The 21,633-nt window shown below is 36.8% G+C and overlaps 1 protein-coding gene across 3 annotated transcripts in view; it reads left to right on the top strand.

Annotated features, from left to right (window-relative positions):
- The first annotated feature begins 280 nt into the window (after positions 1 to 280).
- The window catches only part of pdlim5b (PDZ and LIM domain 5b), an 88,850-nt gene continuing 67,497 nt past the window's right edge, over positions 281 to 21,633 (top strand). For 2 of the 3 annotated variants that reach the window (XM_058790349.1, XM_058790347.1), the window contains exons 1-2: positions 281 to 433; positions 5,968 to 6,143. In XM_058790349.1, coding sequence (XP_058646332.1) covers positions 6,048 to 6,143 — 96 coding nt within the window. In that variant the 5' untranslated portion in view covers positions 281 to 433; positions 5,968 to 6,047. Of the gene's footprint in view, positions 434 to 5,819; positions 5,868 to 5,967; positions 6,144 to 21,633 lie in introns of those variants that run through there. The other variant, XM_058790348.1, reaches the window with a different exon arrangement.

The raw sequence follows: 21,633 nt of genomic DNA, 5'->3' as shown, positions 1-21,633 counted from the left end.
ATGAGTGTAAAAGTTAGCAAGAAATAGTAATAGATTAGTAATACATTTGCAGTGAGGAGGGTCTAAATTCAAAGAGTAACCAATTTTTGGGGTTATACAGAAGTTTGGATATAAATATTTTTTAAGAAAATTGGAAAAGCAAACCCAAAACACTTTACAATAAGCACAGTCCCAAAACAAATGATTGACTGAAGGCAAAAGGAGCAATTGAGGGGAATACTATTGTTAAATTGAGCAAACATTTTGACGCACAGCTGTCAGCCAGTCCTGTCTTTGTGCCGGTGACGTCATCGCGTCGGAGGGAATTTCCTCTCAGCGCGCGCGTGTTAAAGGGGCGGAAGTCAGCCAGACGCTCGCTGGAGTTTCTCAACTCGCTTTCTGTCTCTTCTTCACTCACGGTTTGACTCCACAGCGGATCCGCAGCAGCTCACAGGTGAGGGACTGGAAGACGCGCGTCAATGCGCTTTAAACGCGCGTTTCTAGGGACTTCACGCGGACGCGGCGCGAGTTTCTAACGAGTGAAGTTGACAGCGTTACGATTCGCGTGAAAAAAACTCGCTTTATCCTCTTAATCCGGTCCGAATTAAAGTTCTAATCGAGGATTTATGTGGTGAAAACCTTAATAATCAAAACGCAGTCCGTCTGTAGCAAGCTAATGTTTACCGGCGATTATCCGTTAACTTCTGAGGAAGTTTAACGGTTATTTGTTTTTTCGCGCTGTGTCAGTTTTGAAATGTTAAGCGGTTAATGAATATTGTCTAATGAGGAAGTGGTTAGCTGATCATGTTTTCGTAAAGTTTCGTGTCAATATAGTCTTAGATAAGTAGATTTATCGCTCTTTCAGCTATGGATTTACTTGAAAAGTTGTTTAGAGATTTGATTACGGGTGTATTTTGATGTCTGCCTCATGCTTGTGCACGTTTCAGGTGTCATTCTGCTTGTCCTTGTGAGTAATCGTTTTAAATAAGGAACAAAACAGGGAAAACTTAACAAGTAACATGAGAAAAGAGTGTGGCATTGTTGGTCAGTATAGCAGATGAAGTCCTCAATGTGGGAATTTGAAGGGATGTTGCATGTCAAATAACAGACATTCAGATGTTTCATGAAGAACCTTTAACATCCATGCACTCCTAAAAATAAACATTCCCAACGGGTTTTTGCAGCAATGCTATCATAGAAGAACTATTTTGGGTTCTTCAAAGAACCAGTTATTTAAAGAACCTTATTAGATGCCAATAAATAACTTTTTTTGTTTGTTTGTTTATAATAGGGCATGGATGTTAAAGGTTCTTCATGGAACATTTATTTTTGAGAGTGTAAGAAAAAAAAATGTCTCTTTCAAGAAAAGTTTACTGAAAGATTCTTTGGGGAACCGTCCAAAAGTGCAGTGTTGGCGACTGACGCCTTTTAAGTGGATGATAATGGTTGTGTTGTTAGCTAACACACAGTTTAAATGCAGTATGAACGTAATTTCATGTAATTTTAGTGCTTCCAAATGGCTGGTCAGTGACCTTAAGCTGAGTAAGTGAGTAGTGTGTTCTCTTGCGTGTGTGTACATACTATATTTTCATACAAAATTGTCCCCAGAAGTGAGCTAAATTTGATGAAGCCTTCTGTAGGGACGTCTGGGGAAGTAGTCGATCAAAAACAGGATCGTCCCCATGAATGTAGGTGGAATTGAAATACACTAACGCTTTACCAACCCCCTAACCTTCCCATGCGGACCGGATTGAGTCATTACAGACGGACGTGATCCAACACGCCTGAACTGAACCCGGGCGGCTCTGCGTCTCCGGTCTGTAGGAGCTTCACCATTGGGATTCTTCAATAATAAGTTGGTTATAGTCTAGTAAAACACTAGGACGTTTTGTTCAGGTGCATTCCTGTTACATTAGAGCCAATGAAACGCGGGTAATCATGAGTTGATCAGCGTTACAAAGTGCACCTGTGTTTTACAGGGAAGCTCTGAATGCTTTCGCAGCCGGCTATCAAACAGAGCAGCGTCTGAGAATGTGTTTACGGGTCACTTTGGTAGTTTAGGTTCAGACCTGCGTGGCTAAACATTAAACCGTTAATGTTGCACTGAACGTCCAGCCATGTTGGAGCTTGTTTCTTTATGTGTTGGTGTAATAAGTTCCTAAATCGCCACCTATGGATCGGTAGCTCGACCCTGTCTACACATGCAGTGATTTAGCGGCTGTCATAAGCGTGTTATTTTAGAGTTTGGGTGGATGTAGAATTAGGTAATTCCTCCATTAAATAGAACTTTCCAGAAACTGGAAAGTTATGCCCTGTCTGGCCAATATGATGTTTGGCTTTGATCTTAAGCTAATATTCACTCTTAAAAATAAAGGTTCTTTATGGCCATTGATGGTTTAGCGAAGAACCTCTGACGTACATGTAAGCTTTCCATCCCACAGAGATTATTTATAGTATGAATATTATTTATAGTATGTTGTTCACTCTAAGAAACAGTGGTTCTTTTAAGAACGGTTTACTTGAAAGTCGGCGGTTGGAGAACCGAAAATGTAGTGTTGGGTGTCCGAAATTCACTGTTACTTTATTTCACTAAATAAAATGGTAACACTTTGCAATAAGGTGTCATTTGTTAACATTAGTTAATGTATTAACTAACATTAACAAACAATGAACAATGCATGTATTACACTATTTATTAATCTTTGTTAATGTTAGTTAATGAAAATACAGTTGTTCATTGATTATTCATGTTAGTTCACAGTGCATTAACTAATGTTAACAAACACAACTTGTGATTTTAATAATGCATTAGTAAATGCTAAAATGAACATTAACTAAGATTAATAAATGCTGTAGAAGTATTGTTCATTCTTAGTTCATGTTTACTAATGTTGTTAACTAATGTTAACTAATGAACCTTATTGTAAAGTGTTACCAATAAAATGCAATGTTTTTATTGGAGGGCTGGATACCAGGCTGTCCGTTTTCCAGGGCGTGCCTTTGGTATCGCGTCGTATCCATCACCGAGCGGCCTGGGGCCTTTCACACCATGAGAAAACTAACTGTGACTGACAGATCAGTGGAAAAGCTTGTTGGTGTTTACACAGTTTTAGCTCATATGGTGACTGACACATTAAGCCTCTGTGGTTACCTCTTTAGTTTTAAAGTTTATATTTGTGTATTTGCCTGGGCATGTTTCCAGCTCAAAAGTAACTAATTGCCATTATTATGAGCTTAAAGGATTAGTTCACACAAAAGTGAAAAATTATAGATGTAGATTAGTTTATTTTTTCATCAGATTTGGAGAAATCTAGTATTCCATCTCTTGCTTGCCAATGGATGCTCTGCAGTGAATGGGTGCCGTCAGAATGAGTCCAAACGGCTGATAAAAACATCACAATAATCCACAGCACTCCAGTCCATCAGTTAACATCTGGAGAAGCCAAAAGCTGCGTGTTTGTAAAAAACAAATCCATCTAACTAAAATACGAGTGCATAATCCATAATAATGCTTCCTCCAGTGAAAAAGTGTTCTGGTCTGAATCAGGAGAGAAATCTGCAGATCAAGCAGCGTTTACAAGCTTAAACGGCTCTAAACAAATGACAGACAACAGGAGATGGACGTTTTCACTGGAGGAAGCATCATTACGGATTATGGACTCAAACAACAGTTTAAAGTTAAAGTCTCAGTGATGGATTTGCTTCTTACATTGTAAATTCTAATTGCGTACTTACAATTACTTACAACTTTTTGAAGCATTTGTGCATATAGATGCTTTCAAAGCTAATAGAAATAGTCTTCAAACTCAAGGAGATTTTGAAGAAGCTATGCTTGCCATGTTATTCTAACTCTGTCTGAGACACAACAGTATTGTGATCTGATAGGATGAGTAAATGTCCCCGTTAGAAAGCCTGTGTGACCAACACAAACGGCCCTCGTGGCTTCAGGCGTGGAAAAAGCTTCATTGACTCTATTCTGAATTTTCTCAATACATGTTCTCTTTAACCGCACCCTTAGTGCTTCCAGAGGAACTGCTGTCAAAAGAACATTGCATCAGCTCCAGTGACTCAATAGTCACAGACACAACATAATGCACACAACACATCTTTGAGTCACTGTTGACGTGCATGTTCTCGTTCCATGCAACTCTGGTATTCGGTTATTAAATAGATGGCTGGTAATGTTAACGTTGAGGTTATATGGTGCATGTTGTCATCCACGTAGTTCACTGACTTTCATTGGCCCTCATCTTTCCATTTGTCCAATTTATAACAGAGCATGGAAAAGCCACAGCATTTAACGAGTTCGTCAGTTTTGAGGGTGTGGAAAGAACCAGGTCAGTTTGAAATAAAGCGTTTGTATCTTTTGTAGACGTTCTCAGATACCGATATACAGTGAGGTCTGAAGAATGAGGAGAGCAGGTGAATGATTTTAACTTCTAAAAGCGTCAGTGTTGTGGCTGTGGGACATTCCTGAGCGAGACCCCCCCAGAGTCTAATCCGTTTCTCTGGAATGTTTCTTCTATTTGGCCTGTGTTGGATTTTACTTGGGTTTTACCTCATCAACAACTGCACGCTCACCCGTAAGCTCTTAAAATACTTGCCTGTGCACACCGAGATTCCCCCGTCCCAGCAGGTTTATATAAATAGCGACTGCTCTTTTGTTTTATCTGCACTTATGAGATAAGTTTGGACTATGAACCATCTTGTTCCCTAGATTTATTTAGAAACCTGTAACATTTTCCAGATCAATCAGTTGCTCTGGTAAATTTGAGCTGTTTGTCTATTTTAGAATTGGATTGTTTTATTTTCTTTGCTAGTTTGTTTGTGTGTTTGAAATATATATTTGCTTTTTGTTTGTTTATGTGTTTTGGTTATTTGCTTATATTTATCTATATATATCTTGCTTTACTACTTTGTTTGCTTATTTTTTTATTTATGACTATTAGGGCTGGGTTTTGACACAAATTTCACGATTCGATTCGATTGTCATTCACAAGCTTTCGATTCGATTTAGATTCAATATCGATTATTTTGGATATATATCAGGTACATTACATGCCAAATTCTCTCGAGGAAATAAAAAAATCTTTCAACTAATGCTGTAAAATATACATGAGTCAGTTGGTACTACATTACTATAATATTGAATGTTAAAATTGACTGATTTGTTAAAATTACACTTAATGAAGTTTTTAAAATAATAGTTACAATTACATAATATTTCTACTTCAATTCGTTTAAAATAAATAAAGATAATGGTGGCTGTCATAACTTGATGGATTTATTCAAGCATAAATTAAACACAGAAGAACAGTAACATTTATAATGAATGTTATGTGGTGCATATATTTAGCAAAATGCCCCTCTCTGCAGTTTATGGTCACCAAGTATGTTTTTTTGAGGTAAATGTGACGTTACGTGCGCCTCGCGCTGCTGCGTTTGAACTGAGGTGCTCCAGCGATCTGTCACTCCACATTAAACAGCACCAAAATGCCATTTATTGTTTGAATACTGCAATATAATGGACATAATTTGAAATCTGAGACCTTTTCATATTAAAAGTGCCAAAGCACAACGCTTGTAGAAACGATTAATATCGCGATATCAATATTTTTTTACCCAGCCCTAATGACTGTTTATTTCTTTGTTTGCTTATATATTTTTATTTATATATTTATTTTTTGCTTATTTATTTGAAATGTTAATGTGATGGTTTGCTTATTTACTTGTTTATATATTTGTATTTGTGTCTTTATTTTTTGCTTATATTTTTATATTTAGTTCTTTCTTTCTTTCTTTCTTTTGGGTGCTCATTGTAGGTTAAACCGAGTTTGGCAGAATTTGGCACATCCGATTGGGTATTAACTTAATTGGACGCTTCCTAGGTGAAGATTTTGTCCAAAGTTGCAAAATGTCATGTTTAGGCGTCAGTTTATCGTGTTTTGTTCCTGCATGACCAGTGACCTTTACTTGTGGTTTCAACAGGACACACAGAAGTCTTTGCTGTCATTTCTCAGGCTGTGAATTGGACTTTGGCAGTACCCACGACAGCGACCCGCTCCACCATGAGTAACTACAGCGTGTCCTTGATCGGACCTTCACCCTGGGGCTTCAGACTACAGGGTGGCAAGGACTTCAGCATGCCTCTCACCATCTCCAGAGTGAGTGTCACCTTCATCATGTCATGCAAACTTTAAATGGCCCTTTAAATGTCAATAATAGGTGCATGAGGAACATATTGTTCTTCTTTGATCTGTGCATCCTCAGCATGTTGTTTAGCACATGCTGTCAGGCTGTTGGGTGATGATAGACGATGATGGACCCTGTTATGTTGCTCATGTTTGGCGTCTCTGCTTTTCTCTCTCTATCTGTAGTCTGTCCTGTCGTCAGTATTTATCTCTTATACTCATCCTGTATAAACAGTGTTTGTATTCATATTCAGTGGCATGTGAATATTTAATTTTCACTTAGAAATTGCTGGTAAATTTTACATGGTTACAAAGAAATAGCACGTAAATGCATAAAATGATAGATAAGAGAGATGAGAATTTTTACGGTAATTTTTACATTTCAACAAAAACAGCAAATGAGAATATCCGTTAAATTTGGCAATTGTATTTTAAATTTTATTCATTTTTAAAATTTCATTAAATATTCAAACTTTTTGTACAGTTTAATTTTTTTTTTGTGTGTTTTTAGTTATTTACTGCATGTTTAATTGAATTATTTAAAAAAGATTTTTACAGATTTTTCTTCTATTTTGTTTCCTATACTTGATTATCGGCATTATGCACATTTGCCATCTCACCTTCGTTATCTTTGACAAAAATCAAAGAATTTTTCATCAACTTTTTGTCAGTAATTTCTTTGACTAGATTAAGACTTCTTGGGTTTTGGTTTATGTTAAGGCTTTTGGCAATGCAAACTTTCCTTTAGCTCTGACCAAATTCTTGTCCCATCGATCCAGTCAATTCAGTCTTTGCCTGCGGTTTTTATTTTTTATTGCATAAACTGTTTCACAAGACGTCACATTATGGCAGTAAAATGAGTTGCGGTCTCTGTTGCATGTTGACTTAAATTTTAAAATATCATTCAAAGATATTGCTTTTAATACAGTGCTTTAGAGGTTATATTACCAAAGGATTTCCACCAGGAAAAACAGGCATCTGTTTGAGGCCACAGGAAACACAGTTTGTCCAAGTAAGACGCGAAGTTAATGTGTTTGGTTGCCAGATATATATTTTTGCCATAAAGCCGCTCCAAGAAAACCTCACCCATCAGTTCTGCTTAAACACGAGCCATCTGGCTCACTTATTCAGCTTATTTCCCGTTGATCTTTGGTAAACGGCCCCCAAACGCAGGTCTCTCACCTGGCTTCCACATGCAACATGGGCCTCTGAGGGACGTTGTGTATCATCTGCGATGGAGCTGGATCTGTCTGCAGGTTTGCACAGGAGCTCGAGTGCGCCAGCTGCACTCTTAACACTCGAGCGGAGACTTTAAGCCCCAGGAATATCTGTCTGGAAGCGGCGCGACCGTAAATCTGAGCTCAACTTTGGCAGACGGCACTGCCTGGCGTGTGTCGAGCGAGGAGATGCTGGCATGGATGCTGATGAATGCTTAGTACTGCATGGATGTAGCAACCGAATTTCTGGGCGATTTGGTACAGATCTTCTTGCTCCGTGCATCCACGGCTCAATTGTGTGTAATAGATAGTGACAGCAGTGGAAACTGTGGGATTTTGAGATACGGGGATGTATTGTTTCTTGTTATCTGGGCTTCAATGCAAAGCGTGCCATTGCGGAATGACCGGAGAGGAAAGAGTGAGTCCATAATGATTGAGAACCAAACATGAGTTAAAGCAATGGCTCACCCAAAAATTATCATTCTGTCATCATTTACTCTCCTCATGTCATTACAAACTTGTACACTCTCAGAAAAAAAAAAGTTGAGCCAACTTAAAATTAAGGCAACCAACTTCAGCAGATTAAGTTTTCTCAACTTTTATTTAGTAAGTTTATACAACAAAAATTTGAGAATCTCCCACAAAAATAAGTTGAGCAAACTCCAAAATCTGCTGAAGCTGGGTTGCCTTAAAATTTTAAGTTGGCTCAACTTTATTTTTTTTTTTTTTACAGTGTGGGTAGTACACCTTTTGTATCTTCTTTACACCTGAATGGTACAAATTAGTACCTAAAAAGTGCGTATTAGTTCTTAAAAAGTACATGTTAGTACTTAAAGTCTACCTTGTGAAGTCTACCTGAAGTGTAAAAAATTTTGAAAAATATCTCTGTTTGGACCTCAATGTTTTTCTAAATATCTTTTACTTTTTTTTTTTTTTTTTTTTTTTTCAGTTTGTGTCCTTTGCTGAAAATATCCTTTAAATTCAGTCAATATTTTGTTATTCACTTTTATTTTATTTAAAGCCGCAGTCCGTAACACTTTTTGGGTTAAAAATGATCCAAAATCAATATTTGAGCAAGTATATAACCAGCCAGTGTTCAAAACTATCACCTTACTTAAGCCCGATTCGCAACAGTTAGCTTGTAATAATGTTTTCTAATTTGAGCGGTACGAGTAGGTTTTCGCGGGAATTCGAGCATGCTGCTGCGTCATTACGTCACGTCTGTAAACATAAAGAAGTTGTCCCGGCTGCTAGGCTATCACATGTGAGGATCCTGCAGGTGACCCATCGTTTATAGCCTTTTCTCACAGCAGCTGCAATAATTAAATGTATCATTTTGATAGCGGATTTTGTGTTTATGAAACTCATGTGAATGAAATTAAATTATATTCCAGTTTTAAATGTGCTTCTGATTACAGGAGCACATCCCACGCAAGCAAGATAATTCTGCACAGAGCTGCAATTCCAGGTTTTCAAACAGAGATGGCGACAAAGAGGCAAAACTTACGGACTGCAGCTTTAAATAATCAAACTTTTTACTGTTATTTGAAGTCAGTATTTTTTAAATAAAATAATACTTTTGTTCATCAATGATGCATTAAATTGATCAAAAGTGACAGTAAAGACATTTATAATGTTACAGAAGATTTCTATATCACTGTTTCCACAAAAATATGAAGCAGCACAACTGTTTTCAACATTGATAATAATCAGAAATGTTTCTTGTGCAGTAAATCAGCATATTAGAATGATTTCTGAAGATCATGTGACACTGAAGACTGGAGCAATGATGCTGAAAATTCAGCTTTGAGCACAGCAATGAATTACATTTTAACATTGATTCACAAAGAAAATATTTTAAATCACTATTTTACAATTTTTACTATATTTTTAATCAAATAAATGCAGCCTTGATGAGCAGAAGAGACTCTTTCAAAAACCTAACAAATCTTACCAACCCCAAACTTTTTGATGGTGGGTGGCATATTAAGGTAAACACCCAAATGTAAGAAAATGTAAACTTTTCTTGAAAATTGTTTAAAAAAATAAAAAATCAGAAATGAAAATGATAGTTTCAAATAATTACCATTGTATAAAATCATTACATTTGTCAAGATGCATATTTTCTCTCTCGTGTCATCTCATCAATAACAAAATCAAAAACCCTTTATCAGCAAAGGTTTCGTCAGTAATTCCACTAACGCCTGCTCTCGCCCGGCTGAAAGCTGTCTGTGAGCGGCGGATGGAAGGATTGTCTGCTGTAGGTATTAATAGGCCAGTGAATGTTTCAGAAGAGGTTCGCTGGAATTAGACACTTTGACAATATGCCGGTGAATACAGTAAAGAGAAAAGAACGATCCAACTGCATGTGATTAACCGTGACGCGCTCATATCACACAGAATGAGCTTTTGTTGATTAAAGATGCGACGTGGAAGAGGAAAAACATGCAAGAAGATGAGTGAACTTCTTTTAACTTGAGCGGCGTGTTTTTAGAAAGCCGTTTCATGCAAGAGACGCGAGCGCAACAGTCAAACACATCCATGTTTACATAGAAAAACAATGGAAAAGCAGTGCAAGTGAATAAAAAACCTGTAAAGAACTACTACTGTATGTCTGATATTTCATGTTTGCATCATGGTGACATTTTATAATTAATAATAGTCTACTGGTGTTATACCTTCAGTCATTTTGAATTACCTACTTGACTTTAAAAAAAAAAAAAAAAAATTTTTTAAGTATTTTCCTCGTATTATTTCTGAACATGTATAAGACAAGTTTGTACAAGATGTAGTTGTAGTTCATGTATCTTTTCTGCAAAGATATTTAACAAGTGATTTGTTTAACATTTACATCGTTGACAACTTCATGTGTGCTGCACTCTGAATAGAATTTATTTATTTTTAACTAAAGGGTTAAACGAGTATTGGTCAAACGTTCTGAAAAAAAAAAAATCGAGATTTACATTTTTTGCCATGTCGCCCAGCCCTAGTCTGAAGTGGTCTTGTGCCTGTAGGACATGTGGAGCCGGACCGTGACGCTCTCGAGCGCTGCCCACCACCGCAGAAGGCTCCTGTGGGAGATAATGGCACTTCCTGTCAGAGGAAGTTATTTATACTCCTCGGGCAGCTGCGAGAGGAAGACGGAGCGACTGACACCGATGGCTTAATCTGCAGTGGAAAGCTGTGGAATGAGATATATCTGATCCCTTATTTGGTATGGTTGCTTTTCAGCTCCGGGGGAAATTATCTCAGGTTCCTTTTGATTCATGCAGAACGATTTTCCTCTTACATCACACTTTCTCATGCGCTGAGTTGTGCCAGCTGGGCGAGCGTCCGCACCCTGGATGTGTCGAGGCCTGAAGCGCATGCCGCAGACGCACAAACCCACTTTATGAGTGGGACTGCGAGCCAAGACTGCTGCTTGAGTTTCATAAAGTACGGATGTCATAAATGCTTTGGCCTTGTACAAATCGTATAAGCCCATCTGTCCATACTTATTGAGTAACTTTTTTGCAGATCAGACACAGTGGCTGGTGAATGCTGAATCAGCCACGTACATTTATTTATTTTTTTAATTTTCTTTTCCTTTTCTTTTCTATAATTCAACATTTTATTACAACTCCTGCTTGATTTATTTTGGGCTTTTATTGAGTTTGTTTGTTTTTGTTTTTAATTGAATAAATCTGCATTAAAAAAATTAATCCACCCTATTTAATAACTTTTTGCTGATCAGACCCAGTAGCTAGTGAATGCTGAATTATTTTTTATAATTCAACTTTTTATATTTTTGTATTAATTCGTTTTTGTTTGTTTTAGCTTTGTTTGATTTTTTTTTTCTATGTATTTGTTTAATTAGTTATGTTTAGTTATTATTTAAAAATATTTTATTTATATATTTATTTTGTTTGTTTATTATTTGTTTGTTTTAATTTATTTTAGATATTCATTTTGTAAATTTGTTTAATTTTTGTTTTACTTATTTAGTTTTATTTGTTTGTTCAATAGTTATTTTTTTGTTGTTTAATTTATTATTTTAGATCATTAAGACTGACTCACTGACGAATCAGTGCTGAAGTATTTTATTTCAGTTGAACTTTTCAACATTTTTATCTTTTTTTTTTTTTTTTTTATTCATTTTGAGTTTTTTTTTGTTAAATTTAACAAATGTGCAAATCATTAAATACAATCAATCTGCCTTTACTTTAGAGTATTGAGGGATCTCACTGGGATATTTTAGATGGTTTCAAAGAAACCAAATACGGTTCTCTGCATCTTCTGTTTGGTCCCTTAGAGCAGTGTGACTAACAGTAGAGAAAGAGATTCAGCGTTTGATTTATTACCCATCAGGAACATAAAAGCTGAAGGCGTTGGGACATAAAACAGTAAAACGTAGTCACTGTCGACTTGAGTAACACGGCTCTCATGTGTAAGACTTCTTAAAGAATTAAAGTCTGACAGTGACTCTTGTTGTGAAAGTCAAGCCTTCTCGCAGATTTTCAGAAGCGGTTAATGGATTTTCTCTTGATTTGTCCTCCTGTAAAGCGTTCCCGTCTACAAACCAAACGCTGCCGGCTGGAGTCGGTCAGATAAGTCTCTTTGCATCAGCGCTTCAGCGCTCTGATCCGACCAGGACGCTTCCTCCGGTTTCCCAGAGTGCCTTGCTGCATTAAGACAGATCTTTGTCATCCGGGAGCCTGCTGTTAATCTCATCATTCACTGGAGGTTGAGACGGCAGCTGCCCATGTTGCTTTTGGAGTGACGGTGAAGTGCTGATATTGCCATGGTCACGGGCCAGACCTTCACCACAGAGCCGCCTTTGTGTGTGAGTCCCGGAGTCTGGGATCGGCTCTTTCAGAGATGCATGAGGTCACAAACGTGCTTTATGAATGCTTGTTTAAAACATTGCAAGCATGCAGTCCTGTTCTACATACTTCACATGCATTCCTGCGTTACTGTGGCAGCAAAAAATCTCAGTAATCAAAGGAATTAAATGTGTTTGAAGTTTCATTTTAACTTTAATTTGCTCTGCAAAAACTGTTACTTTGTCATTACAATTGACCTGAAAGTCAACTATGTATTTATATTTGAAATTTATAATGAAGTATTTTTAAAAATTTATAATCAGATTTCTCTATAAGGTCAACTGCGTTGATGAATTAAGTTCTGGATGGAGGCAAAAGTGTGTATATATAATATATAATATGTGCTGGTCATATAATTAGAATATCATCAAAAAGTTGATTTCACTAATTCCATTCAAAAAGTGAAACCTGTATAGTATATTATATTCATTCATTACACACAGACTGATATATTTCAAATGTTTATTTCTTTTAATTTTGATGATTAGAGCTTACAGCTCATGAAAGTCAATAATCAGTATCTCAAAATATTAGAATATTACTTAAGACCAATACAAAGAAAGGATTTTTAGAAATCTTGGCCAACTGAAAAGTATGAAAATGAAAAGTATGAGCATGTACAGCACTCAATACTTAGTTGGGGCTCCTTTTGCCTGAATTACTGCAGCAATGCGGCGTGGCATGGAGTCGATCAGTCTGTGGCACTGCTCAGGTGTTATGAGAGCCCAGGTTGCTCTGATAGTGGCCTTCAGCTCTTCTGCATTGTTGGGTCTGGTGTCTCTCATCTTCCTCTTGACAATACCCACAGATTCTCTATGGGGTTCAGGTCAGGCGAGTTTGCTGGCCAATCAAGCACAGTAACACTATGGTCATTGAACCAGCTTTTGGTACCTTTGGCAGTGTGGGCAGGTGCCAAGTCCTGCTGGAAAATGAAATCAGCATCTCCATAAAGCTTGTCAACAGAAGGAAGCATGAAGTGCTCTAAAATTTCCTGGTAGATGGCTGCGTTGACTGTGGACTTCAGAAAACACAGTGGACCAACACCAGCAGATGACATGGCAGCCCAAATCATCACTGACTGTGGAAACTTCACACTGGACTTCAAGCAACATGGATTCTGTGCCTCTCCACTCTTCCTTCAGACTCTGGGACCTTGATTTCCAAATGAAATGTAAAATTTACTTTCATCTGAAAAGAGGACTTTGGACCACTGAGCAACAGTCCAGTTCTTTTTCTCCACAGCCCAGTTAAGATGCTTCTGGCGTTGTCTCTGGTTCAGAAGTGGCTTGGTAGCCCTTTTCCTGAAGGCGTCTGGCGTGGTGACTCTTGATGCACTGACTCCAGCTTCAGTTCTCTCCTTGTGAAGCTCTCACAAGTGTTTGAATCGGCTTTGCTTGACTGTATTCTCAAGCTTGCGGTCATCCCTGTTGCTTGTGCACCTTTTCCTACCCAAATTCTTCCTTCCAGTCAACTTTGCATTTAATATGCTTTGATACAGCACTCTGTAAACAGCCACACCTTTCAGTAATGACCTCTGTGACTTACCCTCTTTGTGGAGGCGTCAATGTTCGTCTTCTGGATCATTGCCAAGTCAGCAGTCTTCCCCATTATTGTGGTTTCAAAGAACAAGAGATACCCAGAATTTATACTGTAGGGATGGTCATTTATTCAAACTCAAATGTAAATATTTTGAGATACTGATTTTTGACTTTCATGAGCTGTAAGCTCTAATCATCAAAATTAAAAGAAATAAACATTTGAAATATATCAGTCTGTGTGTAATGAATGAATATAATATACAAGTTTCACTTTTGAATGGAATTAGTGAAATAAATCAACTTTTTGATGATATTCTAATTATATGACCAGCACCTGTGTATATATATATAATATAATTTTTTTTATTTTTTTTTATTTAAATGTGTATGTGTATGTTTTAAATATGCAACTGTTTATGTATATATATATATATATATATATATATATATATATATCATATAAATAACTTTGATACACTCTTAAAAATAAAGGTGCTTCACAGCGATCCCATAGAAGAACCATTTTGGGTTCCACGAACCATTCTGTCAAAGGTTTTTTAAAGAACCATCTTTCTTACCATTTTATAATCTGAAGAACCTTCTTTCGCCACAAACAGAAACCGAAAGGTTCTTCAGATGTTAAAGGTTCTTTATGGAAGCATTTAGACAAAAATGTTCTTCTATTGCAGTGTGAAGCACCTTTGTTTTAACAGTGTACAATCTTTTATACAATACACACACAAACATGTGTATGTATGCATTTATTGAAATTGTGCCTGATGTGGTGAGGAAGTATTTAGTCATTTGTTTCCTGTATGTTGCTTGAGTGGCTCTTTCTGATTACGATCCCTGCGGCAGGTGCTGAAGAGAGGAGCAGTTCATCTGAGTTTGATTTAACCGTGTGCTGAGAACTTGGATCTCTAGACAAAACACTTGCTCAGAATCGTTCAGAGATTTTGTTCTGTGTGTAGTTGTTTCTGTTAATAACAAAAACTCAACGCTGCAGGGAAGGCGCTGGAGTCTGGTTTGTTTCTCTAGCCGAGTAACAGATGGGTCTTGGGAGATTTTTCTGAATGCATCCGAGAGCCCATTTATCAACATGAAAATTTAATATGTTCTTTCCTTTCGTTCTTAGACAAAACACTAACACGCTATTTTTAGAGGCCGTAAGAATGTCTGCGTAAACTATTTCCCCACTGATCTGAGGACGCTCTTATTTCCTCATATTTGTTTGTCCGTGGCCTTTCCGAGTCATTTGACCCTCAGATGTGGGAGGGATCCGGCTTGACGTGGGGAACGGAATGGTTTATTTGGGCTGATTTTAACCAGGGCCGTTAAAGCACCATAAATAACGCTTGCAATGACAGGAATGGTTTATCAGGGGAGTTGGTTATCTTTAACTGCTGTGAGGGAAAGCCAAAATTACCCAAATGCACGAGTGATTTCAACTCTCCATTATGTTACATGTCATTCATTATACAGTTGTTTAAAATAAAGGCGTTTAACACCAAACATGTACATTTCACCCAAATTAAAGCTATAAATCACTTGAAGGCTTTTCGTTTGCCGTCTTTTTGGATAATTGCACATAGAGAAGTGTGTATTTGTTCAAATGGTGCAGCGAATGATCATGATTGATTTTATTTAAACAATATTGCATCATGTGAACATAAGCGATTGATTAGAATTTCATGTTGTCTGCAGGGTTAACTATTTAAACTTCATAAAACTTCTTGTTTAAATATATATTTAGAAATAAAAAAAATTAAAAATTATGAGAACAATATAAGAATTACATACATATAAAATAAAAAATAATGTATGTATAAGAAAAAACACTAAAAATGAAAGAAAAAAAAAACTTTAAAATTAAAACTTAAATTGATAAATATAAATGGAAAGTGTAAAAAATATTATGAAAAACTATAATAGTGTTTCAGTACTAAAATAACTAGGTGGAAATGGTTTCTTGCTTTTCTCCTCATCTTTGTGTTCGGTCCCAGAATGACGATATCGAAGCGATTGTATCTGATGCATCTTTACGCAATGCCTTTTTACCGTCACTTTCACCGGCTCGTACATATCTCAATGTGAATGATTAACTAGCGTGAGTGTTCATATATGCTTCACATCACGCTAAATCAATACACAACCCGTCTCTCGGTAACAGAGGCAAGTTCAATCAGATACTGCTATTGTGAAACACACCAATAAAGACAGCAGCACATTTTTCATTATGCTTTAAGCATGTTGAATCAGATGCTGCATCCTGTTCATGAGATGAACTGCTTTTGGCTCTTCTAGACGTGTGCGAGTTGATGCCGGTGAACATTTACGCAAAGAAAGTCTCTGTTCTGAAACGCAGTTAGCTGCCTAACTAGACAACAAAGGCATAATTATACAGTCATTTAGCCCAATCTGAACCCAGCATTACATGTTGTGAGACACTGTTGATTTTACTACTTTTTGTTGAATACTTAGAAGTACCAGGTTTGTGCACCATTCAGAATTAATTGAGAATGTCTTCCCTAAATTTGAGTTTTATTTTAGTTGAGGTAGCAAAGAGGAGACAAAATTGCAAATGTTAAATGTTGACCAGTGTGGAAGAACACTTAATAAAATGCATTGTGTGTTGCATTTTTTTGAATCGCTATTCAGTTCCTTCCTCTTCCTGTCATTGCAATTTGCCTTCCTCTCTGCTGTCGCCAGTGTTATTTTAGTTTTACTGTTTATTGAAACTACTGATTTAGTTTTTAAATTTTATTTTGGTATTTTCCTTTTTTGTATTTTAATAATTTTGTTGTGCTTTGTCATTTTTATTAGTTATTGTTTTTAATATGTATGTTTTTATTTCTGTTTTAGTTTGATTTATTTTAAAACATTAAGTTAAACGAAAAGAAAACAAGAAATGTGGCTGAAATTATTCATTCATTCATTCCAGTTAATGTTTTTTTTTTTTTAAACACAATTTGTTTATTTTTATAGTTTGTTAATTTAGTTTTAATTATATTAAAAATTACATGTAATATAATTAAACTTAAATAATGAAAAAAATTAATTATAAATGAAATACCGCCCCCCCCAGTAAAAAAGTTTGTTTTTATAGTTTTAGTTAACTATAATAACCCTGGCCAATTTTCCTGTTCACATTAATTCAGTCTAATTAAAAATGATCAGTTATCAAGTGTCTCTCATCACTCACTCTCACTTAAGATGCTCACTTGGAAGACAGCTGTCTGTGTACTCTGTAGACAACAAGGCAGCAAATTAAGTTTTGTTTTTCCCGGCCCTCCAGTGTGCGTCTATCAGAGGAAGGAAACAGTAGGTGTTTGTTCCTGTCTTTCCAATCGATTCATGCTCCTTTTCTGGTAACTGATATCATTACGAGACTGGCGTTTCGTGACTCCGTTGTGTGTCGTTAACTACAGCACCAGACGGAAACGGAGACCTTCTTGGGTTTCATCTGCTGAACTTTCCCTCCCGGTTTGGTTCAGTCTTGCTGTTCGTCCATCACTAGCGCTCCTCCACTCAGCCCTGAACCTCACAAAGCTGTCTGCTTTCTGTCAGCTTGACATTTGATACTCACGCTCAACAAATACGCTCTAATTTTAGCCCGAGTCAAGCGCTATATTATTCCCTGATGGCGCTCCTTTAACCTCACCGCTGCTCCTCGCGCACAGGAAGACCTGGAATGCTTTTGTAGCATGTGAACATACCGTATGATTGAGTTTCTCATGCGTTGTGTGTGTGTGTGTGTGTGTCGATCGGGTGTGAGGTAACAGCAGGACGAGATTCCATAATAACAATAATCCAGTGTTACATAAGCAGGAGGCGTTTGAGAGAGCAGGGAGATGAATGCTTTCCATTGAGCTTCATCAGCCTCAGATTTCCAGAGACAGAGCTTGGCTAATGGCTTTGACGAATAACTCAAGGATTCCATGAAGGGTTTTGGTTTGAAGTAGTGGTTGTGGTTTTGACTAAGAGGCCTTGGCGTGAAGGTTCAGAAACCTTGATTAAATGTTTTAAAGTAGGCTATGCACATTAAAGGAGAACTTCAACCCCAAAATGACCAAAGTCATTTACTGTCATTAAGTTGTTCCAAACCCATATTAGGGCTTATCGTTCTATCTATCGATCGTTCTGTCTGTTCTTCTATCTATCATTCCTTCTGTCTATCATTACTACTACTACTACTACTACTACTATTGCTACTAAATGAAAGTATAAAAATACTGAATGGAAAAACAAAGTAACTATTGTAATATTTAACGGTAAAATTTAAGAAAAATGTATTTTGTATTGAGTATTTAAGAAAATATAAATTTTAATAATAATAATAATAATAATAATAATAATAATAATTAGTAGAAGTGGTAAATGAATGTAGTAGTACTAAATTAAAACAAAAATTACTATTGTAATTAAGAAATTATGAAAATCAATAATAGTAATAATAATTTCTAAAAAGTATAAAAATACTAAATAGAAAAATAAGTAATTTACTATAAAATATTTAACTAAAATAAAGCATTTATGAAAGATGTTGATAATTATCGTTAGTAAGAAAAATATATTAAAAATGAGTAAAACAAAAGTAATATTACTATTGTAATATTTAACTAAAATAAAAGAAAATATTTTTACATTAATGTAAAATTACAATACTAATATTTAGAGCTGTCTTAATTTATTCATTTTCAAACATTAAACTCTTAAATTTTTTCACAAGTTTGTGAAGAGTGTTGGCTCATGTTGCGTTCTCAAATGCACGTTAAAGCATTTTTTGTAAACCGAGACGCTCTGTGACGCTGACGACACCGGCGGATTGTGAGTTTTATTCTGATTTAAAAGAGATGTTTTGCAGAATCATGAAAGTCTGTACTGCAAGCCGCATGATACAGTAGCTTTGTGTGAGGAACTGATTGAAGTCGCTCTTCGCTGGCTCTCAAACCTTATTTGTGGTCACAAATGTTCAAACTTGGTACGAGCTCTAATTATCTGCATGTGTGAATGAGGTTTGGGTTTTGACTTCCTCTCGCAAAGCGATCGTATGACTCCTGAACAGTTGAATGGCCCACTTTAATGGTGCTTTTTGGAGGCCTTGACTGCATAAATCATCATCCACTTTACCATCTCCTGCTGTAGTTGTGTTCAGGAATCGTTTCCCACTCAGTATGAACCTTGCATGTCTTGCTCCAGTTGTGTCTCGGTCCAGGGTTTCGCGGTCTGTCCGGGCGTGTTGTCAGCTCGCTGGAGTTGGTGGATGGCGGTCGAGGCTCAGAATACTTCCAGAGAAAGGTTACTGCGGCTTTCGGCACATGAAAGTCAACAAAAGCACTGCGGCTTCGACTCGAGAGCGCGGAGATGTTTTGTGGCACTTTCTAACTTGTCATTTTTGGGAGCAAGAACATAGAGCTCAATTATTAAAGCGACATTCACAGAAACCACGTGGACTATTTTCAGCTCTCCAGTTGCTCTGTAGTAAGTTTAGAGCACCAGAACAAACACTTATTTAGTACAAAAAACAAATGCATCATGTCCTGACGAATTATATTTTGAATGGATTACTTATTAAATGCAGTGTTTAAATATTCTGGTTTAATATCTAGTAATTGTGTGGCAAACTTGATGGCTGTTTGAATTAAAATCAACCACTGAATTCAGTCGAAATGCACAAAAGCTAGATTCATGACAGAAAATGGGTTTGACATTTCCAATGATGAACGCTTTTATTTGCTTTTAGCTCTTTGGCTGACTCTAAACTGCCCTGTATTTCATTAAACAATGCATAAATGATATAGACGTTGATTTTCAAGGCCGTCAGCCAATCTCTGATTCCTCATGCGGTCAAATCATCACTGAAAACAAACTAAAGGAGAATATGTGACTGCTCACAGATGGGATTTTAAAGGCTGTTTGTTCTGGATTCATGTTCAGGTGTTTATTTTGCACATGATTTGTGCAGCTATCCAGATAAGATCCCGTTTTCATGCTCATATGGATGATACTGATTCATATTGACTAGGAACTTCATAGGGAGCTCAGTAAAAATTCTTCAGAGACAAGATTTTGATTACATGTCCCGCTTGAATACTTGATTCTGATTGGTCAATTGCTTAAATTGTAATTTAAACATTTTTGTATAATGACACTAAACTGTATAACTGACTGTTTCCACCATGGAATACAAAATAATAAAGGTAATTATGCTTTATGGTTCAATTTCCATGGCGAAAATAAGCTTTCATAGATTTCCTATACATAACTGTGTGTGTGTATATATAACACACACACACACACACACAATAGTGGTCAGAGTTATCGGCACCCTTGGTAAATATGATCAAAGAAGGCTCTGAAAATTAATCTGCAATGTTAATCCTTTTGATCTTTCATTAAAAAAAATTCACAAAAATCTAGCCTTTCATTGGATAATAAGAATTTAAAATGGGGGGGAAATATCATTATGAAATGAAATGTTTTTCTCAAATATACGTTGGACACAATTATTGGCACCCCTATAAATTCTTATGAGTAAAATATCTGTGAATTATATTCCCATTCATATTCACAATTGAGCACTCCAGGGTGATTATGAACATGAAATTATCCAGCCATGGCTTCCTGTTTCACAGAAATATAAATAGGAGGCAAAACAAAGCCCAAATTAATTCCCTTAATCATCATCACAATGAGAAAAACCAAAGAATATATTTCTGATGTGCAGCAAAAGATAATTGAGCTTCACAAATTAGTGAAGTGGCTTTAGGAAAAGAGCTGGAGCAGTGAAAATTCCCATTTCCACCATCAGGGCAATAATTAAGAATTTCCAATCAACATAAAATGTTATGAAACTGCCTGGAAGAGGACGTGTGTCTATATCGTCCTAATGCACGGTGAGGAGGAGAGTTTGAGCGGCTAAAGACTCTCCGAGGACCACAGCTGGAGAATTGCAGAAAATAGTTGAGTCTCGGCATCAGAAAACCTTAAAAAAATAAAATGGTCAAGCAGCAGCTACATCAGCACGTGTTGTTTGGGAGGGTTTCAAGAAAAATTCTCCTCGCTCATCCAAAAACAAACTCCAGCATATTCAGTTATCAGACACGACTGGAGCTTCAGATGGGACTGGCTTCTATGGTCAGATCAAACTAAAAAATGAGCTTTTTAGCAGCAAACACTCAAGATGGGTTTAAAAAGTACCCCATGTGTACAATGAAATATACTGCTGTATTTGTGATGTTGTGGCCTATATTTCTGCTGGAGGTCCTGGACATCTTGTTTAGACGCATGGCATCATGGATTCTATCAAATACCAACAGATAAAAAATCAATAAGTGACTGACTCTGTTAGAAATCTTATAGTGGGCCATGTTTGGATCTTCAACCGTACAATAATCCAAACACAAACCTCAAAAACAACACAAAATGGGTCACTGAGCACAAAACCAAGCTTCTGCTGGCCGTTCCAGTCCTCTGACCTGAACCCTGTAGAACATGAGTGACCTGAAGAGAAGAAGCTGTGAATCTAAAGGGTCTGGAGTGATTCTGGATGAAGGAATGGTCTCTGATCTGAAAATTAAAATAGAAATATAAACTTTTGAACTGCGGGTTTCGTCTGGTCAGAGGAGAACTGCCCCCCCGACTGAGTCTGGTTCCTCCCAAGGTTTTTTTCTCCATTCTGTCTCGGAGGGAGTTTTGGTTCCTTGCCGCTGTCGCCTCTGGCTTGCTCAGTTGGGGACACTTAATTTCTAGCGATTATCGCCGATTTGATTGCACAGATACTATTTAAACTAAACTGAGCTAGACAATGACATCTCTGAATTCAATAATGAAATGCCTTTAACTG

The sequence above is a fragment of the Onychostoma macrolepis genome, chromosome 10 (genome assembly GCF_012432095.1).
Source record: "Onychostoma macrolepis isolate SWU-2019 chromosome 10, ASM1243209v1, whole genome shotgun sequence".
NCBI classification, from domain to species: domain Eukaryota; kingdom Metazoa; phylum Chordata; class Actinopteri; order Cypriniformes; family Cyprinidae; genus Onychostoma; species Onychostoma macrolepis.
This window is presented reverse-complemented; position numbering and strand designations above follow the sequence as displayed.